Genomic DNA, 11,619 nt, shown 5'->3' on the forward strand with positions numbered 1-11,619 from the left:
TTAAAGGTTCCTGTTGATGATATATATTGTCATGAGAAGAGGCACAGAGTTCTGCCCACCTCCACCAATCTTGGGAACCAATCTCATCGTCCACTAGCAGGGGCCCAACTAAAGCCGAGGCAAAGCCCCGTTTGGGATTGGCCCCAAACGTGTTTATAATACCTTAGATTCAAAATTGTCTCAATTTTGAAATTGGTATTGTTTGGGGCGTATATTTTCTTTGTTGCTAGCAAGAATCTATGTGTGCTTTTAAGGGGTTGTTTTGGTTACATGTATATGTAAGAAAATTCTTTGCAAGGCTTACGGTATTGATAAGTTATCAATTGCCTCAAGTTGTTAAGGAATTGGCCCAACAATGCATATCAAGCTATTCAACATTATCCTCACGTTTTAACGCGTCTTACAAGTGGAGATGCAAATATTCATAGATAGATCGAAACAGAACACTAAGAGGAGATGCAAATATTATGCGAAAAAGCCAAGCATGGCCATGCCTCACAAATTACAAGCCCCAAATCAATGATTTAGACCCGGATTCCTGGTTTACTAGAAGTGTATAACCATTCAATTGAGTGTTAGTCCTTGTAGGTTGAAATAAAATGCTCAATTTGTATTAGTATTATTATTTTTTTGGACAAGGGTGTCGCGGAGCCCCAAAAACCCCCGTGAAGGTCATAGGTTCTGGCCAACTGACCAACTGGGTTGCTCACTTTCTAGGTTGATGCGTAAAATGATAGATTGAATAGAAATTGACCATCTAGGTTGCTTACGTTTTTGGATAGAAAACTCTTAGTTCTAGCTAGCGAACTTAACATATTGGAAAGCAGCACTTACATTTGATTCTTAATTATGACATGCAATAAGTGTACTGATATTACGTACACAAGATGTTGGCATTGCATGAAGTCATAATTTACGGATCGCCTAGGCAATGTACGTGACATCACATAAGCTTAATATATGGACAAACATTTCATCGCAAACACTTGTTTCGTCTTTTATTTTTATCGACTTCTCCCTTCCAAAGACACTATGGACGGTGATAAACGATGAGAAAAGAAAAGAAAAGAAATAAGAGTCCCATCACGTGTTTGGATAAAAAGAAGAGGCGAGAAATGAAGAAAATGATGAATTTAATTGGTTGGTTTTCCCTCACCATTTCTGGTCAAAATGGAGAGATTTGGTCTTTCCATTCTCAATCATTTCTCACCATCCAGAGGGGCTGGTCTCCTTAAACCTTTCATAATACCTCGTGGTCAGCCCACTAATGCTAGAGAAGCATGACCAACAAATGCTAAGCCAAAAACAAAGTGTAGATCACCATCTTTTATACAATTCTATACAAACACAGAAAAAGAAATAGCTAGTGGTACCGACAGGGAGTGTACATATAATGTACCGATAGTATGTCGGGCGCATTTTTGGTTCTCACATGAATAATCCAAACCTTTAATTAATTTTAACTAACATTTCAAGTATTTTCTGCAAAAAAGTAGCTTAATTGGATATGTTTAGGATCCTAAACTCTGAACGTAAATTTTAAAGATTGGATCAATCCTCTATGCATATCCAATCGAGCTAATTTATTTGCAACAAAACGTAAACCAGGAAAATATCAGTAACACATAAAATGCCAACAACCGAGCCTTAGCCATCATTCATTAAAAATTGCATGTAATGAGCATTTAGAGGGACTGCGATTATTCAACTTCGGGGCATTGGAATTATATTACAAAAGGAAGCTAATGGCAACACTGTAAAAGAAAACTTATACACTACAGAAGACAACAACATATCACAAAAGCTAATAGCACACATACTGATGCATATCACAGACAAATACAGCTTTTACAGTTAATTCCTTCGCTCCCTCCTTTTCTGCTTCTTCTGAATTTTCTTCTTCCTTCCAAAGGTCTCGACAAACCATTCGTGATACCTCCGGGTCAGAGTGGTCCCAATAACCAACCCAACTATTAACCCACTTCCATACCCCATGAATATCACCATCCAGTAAATACCACTTGTAAACCCAGTTTCATCCTTTTGAGAGCTGTGTAGCGGTGGTGGTGGTGAGGCCTTGGGATTTTCACATGATGTCGACAGAGGGACACCACACAACCCGGGATTCCCATCATATGAACTGTTTTCGAACGTATCGAATTGCTTCCCTCGAGGTATACGGCCTTTGAGATTGTTATTTGAAACGTTCAGGACTGCAAGGAATGTGAGTTGGATTAGTTGCTGAGGGATCTTTCCTGAGAGCTCATTTCGAGATAGGTCCAACGACTCGAGCGCTGTCAGACTTGCCAAGGATGATGGGATAGCTCCGGTGAGATTGTTGTTGGAAATGTTTAGCACTTGAAGCCCTCTGAGACTTCCAAGAGATTCTGGAATTTCTCCACTGAATTTGTTGTTTGACAGATCTATAGCTACAAAGGCACTTTGGATCTTCTCATATACCCTCTGTGTGCCTTTCTGTGCTATTGTGATAGAATAGCTATAGCTAGTAGTCACCATTTCAGAACTTACCTCCACTTGCATATATGTTAACTTTCCCAGGTCGACCATTTTCATTGCATTCCAGTTTTTGAAGTAATTTGACGGCAAGTTTCCCGAGAATTCGTTGTGAGAGAGGTCAATGATGCGAAGCTTTGGTAATGCTAAATTGATTTCTGGATTCTCAATGATGCCATGGAATTTGTTAAACCGCAAAATAAGAACTCGCAAATTGGAAAGAGCTCCTAAGAAAAAGGGGAAAGTACCCTCAATACGATTATTTCCAAGAACAAGAGTTTGTAGCATTGTGCAATTTGCCAATGATGGTGGTACCGGCCCATGCAATTGATTTTCGCTCAAATCAATCATCTTGATCCCGTTCGCAAATGCCTGAGGAATAATGCCATGAAAATTGTTGGAATGTAGATTGAGCACTGATAAAGCCTCGCTAGAATTGGCCAAACATTGAGGAATCCTGCCATTTAAGTTATTGTAAGATAAGACAAGTGTAGAAAGAGAACTATTGTGGCAGATTGATGGTGAAATTTCTCCGGAGAGTGAATTATTTGCGACACGATAATGAGCAGTCGATGGTGGTGGAACTAGGAGTGATCCTTGCAACTGGTTAAAACTGAGGTCCAAATATATCAGTGACTGCCATGGAATGAGGTCTGGAGACTTCTCAAAGCCTGTCAAAAAGTTTTCGGAAAGGTCGACCAAATGCATGTTTTCTTTGGTTATGTTCCACAACCAAAGTGGTATCTGGCCATGAATTTGGTTATTGGAAAAAAACAGGACCTCCAGTTCATTTTGGAAATGGAGGAAATCTGGAAACTCCCCCAGATTGCATGATGACAATCCTAATATAATGAACTTTGGATGAGTAGCATTGGTACTGTTTGTTGCAAGCACTGTTAAATTGTTAAATGAAAGTAGTAATTCCCTAAGGTGTGGGAGCTTCAGAAAAATGTCTAGCTCAACTTTACCACCCAAGTTGTTAAGACCAAGATTAAGGTATTCAAGATCCTCGAGTTGATAGATCGAGCTGGGAATCATGCCATGTAGTTGATTGACAGAAAGGTCAAGGTCTATTAATCCTGTGAGGTTGCCTAGCCAAGATGGGATTTGACCAACTAGTTTATTTGAGCCAATGTTCAAGTAGGAAAGATCAGTCAGATTACCAACCAAATCTGGAATCGTCCCTGAGAAATTGCAATCGCTTAATTTCAAAAACCTTAAGGATTCGAGATTACCAATACTACTTGGTAGCGCTCCGGAGAAACTCGTCATCTGAACTCGCAAACTCTCGAGGCGACTACTATGGTGAAATTCTGGCAGATAACCAGTCAGATCTTCGTTCTTTTCAACGTTTAGACTCTGCAGGTTTGGTAGATGGAAAATGACCGTTGGGAATTCACCGTTTAACAAACAACTCTCAAGATTAAGATGTGTTAGAGAGGATCTATTTGAGAAAACACTGGGCACTTCAGAAGATATGTTCACCTCTCGGAGGTTAAGTACTTTTAGGTGGGTGAGGTTTTGAACTAGGTCTCTCAAACTCGGCTTCTCAAGTTTCAAAAGGCTGTCATCGGAATATCTATCAACATATCGAGACAGGTCAAGGAAAGCTAATTTGGAAAGAGAGGAGATTTCCCAAGGGATTTGACCCGAAAAGAAAGAATCAGATAGGTTGAGACTCCTTAGCCTCGAAAGTGATCCAATTTGAGTTGGGATTTGAGAAGAGTTGAAGTCATTGTCAGCAAGGTTTAGCCTCCGGAGGTGAACAAGGTTGAAGAGGCTACTGCTGGAGTTGATAGAACCATGGAGAAAGCTGCTACTGAGGTCTAGGCCAATGACATGACCGGTGTCATGGTCACACTCCACTCCATCCCACGAGCAGCAATCGTTTGTACTTCCGTCAAGTTTCCATGATTCAACCTTTGGGTAAGTGGAAGGGTCGACGGAGGCAAACTTGTCAAGGACAAAGCTGTGCTTGAACTGCAGCAAGCCTGAGCTCTCATCTTCATGGCATAGCGGCTGCATGGAAGAGTAAGAGTTGGTCAATATGCTAAGATGAAAACAACACAACATCACTACCATACAGAGATACAATGATGAACCCCTGATTTGTAACCGATGTTGTTACCAATCTTGGGTGCCTAAGCTTATGGCTAGGATGTGCTTTTATAGTTTGAGATCTCAACTTCAAATGCTACTGCATGCAGTGCCAGCCCCAATGTTTGGGTTGCCCAAGCCCGACTCCAAATTTGGTTGCCCACATACTATTAAGTCATAAAAAATAAAATGACATACAAATCAAAATATAAAAATCAACATTACATTGTGCTTTTAGCTTGAATTACATTAATTAAAAAATCAAAATGTAACTCCGGTTATATTACTTTAAGAATTTCACGATCCAATTCGAAGAAAACAACTTCTCCTTGCTTTTCTTAAGTAAAATTTTCAATTAAGTTATCGTACTTTAGCTTATCCATGTTCTCATTTTCAATTAAGATCATAGTCAATCCGCTTAATCTCTCGTGTGACATAGTAATCCGAAGGTAAATTTTTTATGCGACTTCAACTAAGAAAAACTACTCTCCACCGAAGCAACTGTTTTTACAAATTCGTTTTAGCAAAAAACCTACTATATAACGTTAAAACTAAGCGAGTAATATTTACCACTATAGACATTTTAACGTCTATCAATTATTGCAATCAAACGAACTATGAAAGTAAAATAGTTTAACCAAAACAAAAAAAAAAGATTTATTACAACGAAGTTTATTTACTAAATAAACCCTTAGGGTGGATTCAATAAAGTACTTATTTTTTGAATTAAAGGTGATGTATCGTGAGAGAATGACTTGTCTCATAAAACATAAAATAAGTACTTAAAAAATAAGAACCTTAACAAAACAGGTACCCCATCATTGGCAAATTGCACAATGCTACAAACTCTTGTTCTTGCATAATCATATTGAGGGTACAATGATACCCCTTTGACAAATTGCACAATGATACCCCTTTGACTTTTTTATCTCCTGCAGGGGCCTCTTTTTTTTTGTCTCTATAGAATATCTTTCTTTCTTTTTTTCCTTTTTTTTTATTTGCTTAAGCCTCCTACTATTACTTTTTTCTGTTTTATTTTTTTATATTCCACATCATTATTATTTAGAGGTTCCCGCCGTCACTTGCAAGAAACGATGTAAGAATGGATGTAAAGTTGGATTTTCAATATTATTTAATTAATGCTCAACTAAATTAATGCTCTTTTGTTTATGTTATTTTCTGAGTCAATTTACATCCATTTGAGGTAGAAGATTGTGATCAAGCAATCAAACATGAAACACACTTTGCCCTAGTAGACGAGGAAGACTTGGAAATAGACAAACGAGAAAGACTTGGAAAGACTTCTGCACATTGAAAAGACAAAAGGAAATCATGTCTCACAATTGATTGCCGTGTCCACCTTGTAGAAATTGCCTGTCATAATCCCATGTGGAAATTGCGCAAGTGCTTTCTGTAGACTCCCTGTGGAGATTGGACAACTGTGATGGCGGGTCCCTACAAGTGACCACACTAGTTTGGAAAAACTGGAGTTAAGCTTACCTCAAAACGTTCTTGGCTCTCAAACTTATGACAAAACTGTTTGGGCAAATGACTTCTGCAAAAGAGCCAAGCATCATCGTGTTCTTCAAGGTTTTTCTTTTTTAAACTCGAAAAAGGTAAATATTATTGACCTGACATTATATTACGTTCTAGATTGCAATGCTTTCATGCCACATACAATAGGTAATTATTGAGATTTGTCCTCGTGGTAACCTTACAAAAGATTGAAAGTTCACCTGAGTTGGTCAAAAGTGAGAGTAAGTTGGTTCGGATACCTAAGTTTAAAAAAAAAAAAAAAAACCTTGCATAGGATTGAATTGTGAAAAGTGTGTGCCCATTCAAAAGCCTATTGGATAACTGGGTTACATAATGAAGTAGTTAACATTGATTAGAAAAAAATACTCAATTGAGCGTACAAAAGAAAGATGACATTTTACTGTCAAACGACAAAATCATCTGGTTGCACCGAATTTTGAAGGATACGGGAATGAAATTTTCAAGTTGAATGAGCCAACTATAAAATTCTCCAGCTGTTGATGAAGCAGAAAATTAACAACTAGACATTGTCGTGTATTGGAAAAAGAAGAAAACACTGAAGCTGGAGATTAGCATAAGAAGAGTGAATCCCTGATGTTGCAGCAAAACTAGGAAGAACAAAAGGAGTACTAAAAGACAAGTAGATTAGATTTGTTTTGTCACGTCCCAAACAAATGTGGGCTACGTGACCGGCCGGAGACAAGGTCTCCAAGGCCTAACTTCTCATTCCATAATTCAAAGCAATACTAAGATTTAACATTTCAAAAGAAAGATGCGGAAGCGTTCTATATACATACTCCAGAGTTAACTACGGGTCAATATTTACAGACATTTTACCACTCTTAACTTGTACACTGTTCCAGAGAAGGCAAAAACACACTAGACTTTACAGATGCTTTGGCCATCCACAAAACTATAACTCCAGCACACCTACTTACGTTAACCTGAAAAAAAAAATGGGTCATAAGCGAATGCTCGGATGAGATACGTAATACCAAGATTACAGGTTTGACCATGGATACGTTTTAACATTATATAGTGCTTCACTTTCAATAGGAGCAAGGTGGAGTAAATTCATTAGAAAGCAACACCGTCATAAAATGTCACGTCCTCAAATTTTTTAACATAATTATAAATGATTTTCATAAATAAGACCTCACAATTATTTCGTACGATACCCAAAAGAGTCCATTATTCCCATTTCCGTAATTGCATTCCAAAGTCCAATAGTTCCCAAAATATTACATCATTGGCTCAACGGCCCAAATTAACTTAAGTATCAAGTATCAATAGAGTTAAGAGTTTACAAATATTCCTTAATCAAAAGAATTACAACTTAAGTTACAAATACATCTTTCAAAATAAATTTTCAAAGATGACTAGGTGACTTCGTCGAGTAGCTTTCAAAAAGGGGTATGTCCACACTTCAAGCGTTCCAGTCATGCAAGCTACTGATCCGGGTTAGCACCTGAAAATAATATAAGGTCTGAGCTACACTAGCCCAGTAGAAAAGTCTACGCAAACTCTATATGCAAATGAGATGAAAGATGCCGATGAAACATAGACTTTCGGATAACAAAGGAGCATGGATAAGACACAAGCACCATATTAGAAATTAAAAACTTAAACACACACTTCACTCTTGTCAATCAACCTATCATTGTCCTTTAAATTCCTTTTTACTTATCTTTCGATCTTCACACATCCACCACATATGGTTACATTCCAACCGCTTAGTATCTCATAAGTTCCCTATGGATCCTTGATGGGCACACAAGAAATCCTTCACATCGTCACCTCACGATATCAATCAAAAGACATTCCGGGCATTAGGACCCCGTACACCCAATTTACATTCCGGGTGATCATGACCCCGTACATCCAATTCTCATTCCGGGTTCTCGGGACCCCGTATGTCCGATTCTCATTCCGGGTTCTTAAGACCCCGTCTATCCGATCCATGTTCCGGGTGCTCGGGACCCCGTATATCCAAATCACACATTTGGTTCCCAGCTTCAGGTTCAACAGAAATCAACCCTTACATTACATGTTTCTCGTTTCATTGAATAGCTACCCTTTATGTCATCTTATCATTCACCTGTTCTGAAACCGTCATTAATTTCCCTTTAAGCAATCTACTAACCTTTTACTTCAAGTTAAACCCATGACCCACGCATCAACTACTCACTGCGGTTTTCGGTTTATTTTAGGCGGTAACATATCACATTATATTCGTAATCCATTAAAGTCAATCCGTTGATTCTAGTTTCCATGATAATTAACTCGATAAGTTCATTCAAGTCCAACGGACACGATTTATGTATGAAATAGGTATTATTCTCCAAACACAAGAAAGAATGTGCAAACGAACCCAATAGAGTCGAAGAAAGCCTCCAAAAAGTGGTTTGGAAGAACGTATGAAAAGCTGCTGAAAGACACTGTAGCAGCTTAAGCACCTACCGGTAGGTGCTTAAATCCTACCGGTAGAAGAGAAGAATTCGGCACTTGACCTACCGGTAGGTAAAGAAATCCTACCGGTAGAAACTGCAAACAGAAGAGCCAACATTTTGAACGAATCGACTTTGTACTTGGCCTACCGGTAGAACTTGAGAATTCGGCACTTGACCTACCGGTAGGTAAAGAAATCCTACCGGCAGAAACTGCAAACAGAAGAGCCAACATTTTGAACGAATCGACTTTGTACTTGGCCTACCGGCAGGCAAACAAGTTCTACCGGTAGGTGAATGAATACGTTAAGCAGCTTGAGCAGCTTGACCTACCAGTTGAACGAATCGACTTTGTACTTGGCCTACCGGCAGGCAAACAAGTTCTACCGGTAGGTGAATGAATACGTTAAGCAGCTTGAGCAGCTTGACCTACCAGTAGAAACTCGATACGTTGAGCAGCTTTTGAGCTGCTGCAGTACGTTTGAGCTGGTTGAGGGAAAAAGTTCTTACTTGTCCTATCGGTAGGCAAGAAGTTTCTACCGGTAGGGAGAGTGTTTTCCAGACGATTTTTGACAGGATTTTCAGATTTCGATCCAATCTCAATAACCAACAACACAAGCTCAAAAATGATACAAGAACACTCAAATAACATATAAAGAGAGGTAGAATTCCCTACCTCGAGTATCCAAGCCGAAACCAAAGAGATTGAACAAGCCCTAGAACTTCAAACTCCAAACCAAGCCAACTACGGGTCACCGAGCTCCTACCAACGCGATTCAAGCACCAATACGCATAGAGGTGAAGATTTGAGGTTGATTGATGAAGGGTTGAAGTTGATTTGTTGAGTTTTGAGTGAGAGTGAGAGAGAGATGGAGAAGGTGCCGAGAGAGAGAGATCGGGAGAGAGAGTGAGAGACCGAGAGGTGGAGAGGGGAAATAAATCCCCTGCCACACACACACACATATATACACCAAATTGCATTAACACCCACATCTCCCAAATTCTTGCACATGAACCCACAACCATTATTTTCACATTAAACCATCACTTATCCTTTTATAAAACATTAAAATTTAATAAAAAAATTTACGGGTCTCTGCATAAAAGATAATACTTTCAAATCATTCACAATAGTCCAAGTAGAAGGACACTTCATGGTTTCATTAGTAGGATTCAAATAGTACTATCGTTCGATGGCCTTGCTAGAACATAAGGGGAGCGACCCCTAGGTCAGAGAGAGCGACCTTCGATATCGATACCACTTAGGGTGCCTAGCCTACACCCCTCCTTTCCTTCTGTATGTCATTAGTCTCTTTACCGTCCTCTAGAACCTGGGACACTGTACGAACATAACATAGCTAGAAACATAAGCCTGAGCAATTCATAGCATTCAAGTACCAAAATCATATTCCACGGTCTACATCCAGCCATAATAAAACACATGTAAATCACTTTGATGATGGGATCCACAACATTATTATTTAGAGGTTCCCGCCGTCACTTGCGAGAAATGATGTAAGAATGGATGTAAAGTTGGATTTTCAACATTACTTAATTAATGCTCAACTAAATTAATACTCTTTTGTTTCTATTATTTTCTGAGTCAATTTACATCCATTTGAGGTAGAAGATTGTGATCAAGCAATCAAACGTGAAACACACTTTGCCCTACTAGACGAGGAAGACTTGGAAACAGACAAACTAGAAAGACTTCTGCACATTGAAATGACAAAAGGAAATCATGTCTCACAGTTGATTGCGGTGTCCAACTTGAAGAAATTGCTTGTCATAATCCCATGTAGAAATTGCGTAAATGCTTTTTATAGACTCCCTGTGGGGATTGGAAGGCTGCGATGGCTTACTACACTCTATAGTGACTTTGCTCACTATAGGGTCCCTCGAAGTGACCACACTAGTGTGGAAAAACTGGAGTTAAGCGTCCCCCAAAATGTTCTTGTCTCTCAAACGTATGACAAAACGGTCAGGGCAAAAGACTTTTGCAAAAGAGCCAAGCATGATCGTGTTCTTTAAGTTTTTTTTTTTTAACTCGAAAAAGGTAAATATAATTGACCTGAAATTTTATAGGGTCACTCGAAACAATGTTTATAAAATAATCAAACAGTTTCCCAAAGACTTGGAAAGACTTCGATCTAGTGCATTCCGAAGACGAAAGGAAATCTTTTTTGTAGCTTCTGATGAGGGTGATCAAGACTTCGCCCCCTTAGACGGGTTTTAGACCTTCATGAAGGAGGCAAATGAAGACATTGAATGTGAACAAAAATAGCAAATCAAAAAAAAAAAAAAACACTTTTTGCTTTTTGCTGTGTCTGTACTGAACTTTCTTTATTCGCCTCTTATTACGTTCTAGATTGCAAGCCTCCGAGTACAGGCAATGCTTTCATGCCACAAACAATAGGTAATTATTGATATTTCGTTCCCGTGGTAAGTGGTAATTTAACCTTACAGAGAATTGACAATCCACCTGAGTCAATCGAGGTGCGCGTAAGTTAGCTCGGATACCTGAGATATAAAAAAAAGAGCAAGAACAAAAGCCCCATGAAGATCTTTCTTCTACACGTTATTAATCAGTCAATGGTACAAGGTCTGAATTTGATCACAAAAACCAAAAAACTCCAAAGCTGATAAAACCTACAGATCCTTAAGAGTTGCCAACCATCAACCTTAAGAGTTGCCAACTATCAACACCTCAGAGTTGGTGAATAAAATAACATGCATACATCGATGCTAGTTTGTACTTGCTCCTAACTTCCTATTTTTACGAAGAGAGGGAATGAATGCATGAATAGGCATCAATGATGGAGAAATCAATATAACTAGACAACAAAATAATTCTTAAAAGTATGCAAGAAAAGCGACTGAGAACATTAAAACACTGGGAAGTGGTCATACTTAAGTTGCACCTTTACATTTTGGTCACTTTGGCCCCACGATCCAACGCAGAAACTCCCCCGTGCTAAATAGAGATCTCCCTTTACTGGCCTTGATAAGAAAAGCTGCTGGGATT

General features: G+C 38.8%; 1 protein-coding gene across 1 annotated transcript; it reads right to left on the reverse strand.

The window, feature by feature from the left end:
• Positions 1–1,854: 1,854 nt before the first annotated feature.
• LOC131323567 (receptor-like protein 7) lies at positions 1,855–10,315 on the reverse strand. The gene is made up of 10 exons (XM_058355419.1): positions 10,257–10,315; positions 9,913–9,966; positions 9,105–9,192; positions 8,961–9,023; positions 8,778–8,856; positions 6,985–7,001; positions 6,413–6,468; positions 6,112–6,166; positions 5,844–5,915; positions 1,855–4,533 (listed from the first exon to the last, which is right to left on the reverse strand). The coding sequence occupies exons 1-10, from the start codon at positions 10,313–10,315 to the stop codon at positions 1,855–1,857; spliced, it is 3,222 nt and encodes a 1,073-aa protein (XP_058211402.1).
• Positions 10,316–11,619: the final 1,304 nt, after the last annotated feature.

Source organism: Rhododendron vialii, chromosome 4a (genome assembly GCF_030253575.1).
Source record: "Rhododendron vialii isolate Sample 1 chromosome 4a, ASM3025357v1".
Lineage (NCBI taxonomy): Eukaryota > Viridiplantae > Streptophyta > Magnoliopsida > Ericales > Ericaceae > Rhododendron > Rhododendron vialii.

What these genes read in the sequence shown, in the direction of transcription:
- LOC131323567 (XM_058355419.1), bottom strand. Translation starts at nt 10,315, where the DNA reads ATGTGCAGAAGTCTTTCTAGTTTGTCTGTTTCCAAGTCTTCCTCGTCT. An exon ending in GTCCCAGGTTCTAGAGGACG is followed by an intron (nt 9,193 to 9,912) that starts GTAAAGAGACTA and finishes TTGGTTATTGAG; the next exon opens with ATTGGATCGAAATCTGAAAA. An exon ending in ACAATTCAATCCTATGCAAG is followed by an intron (nt 6,167 to 6,412) that starts GTTTTTTTTTTT and finishes GCTCTTTTGCAG; the next exon opens with AAGTCATTTGCCCAAACAGT.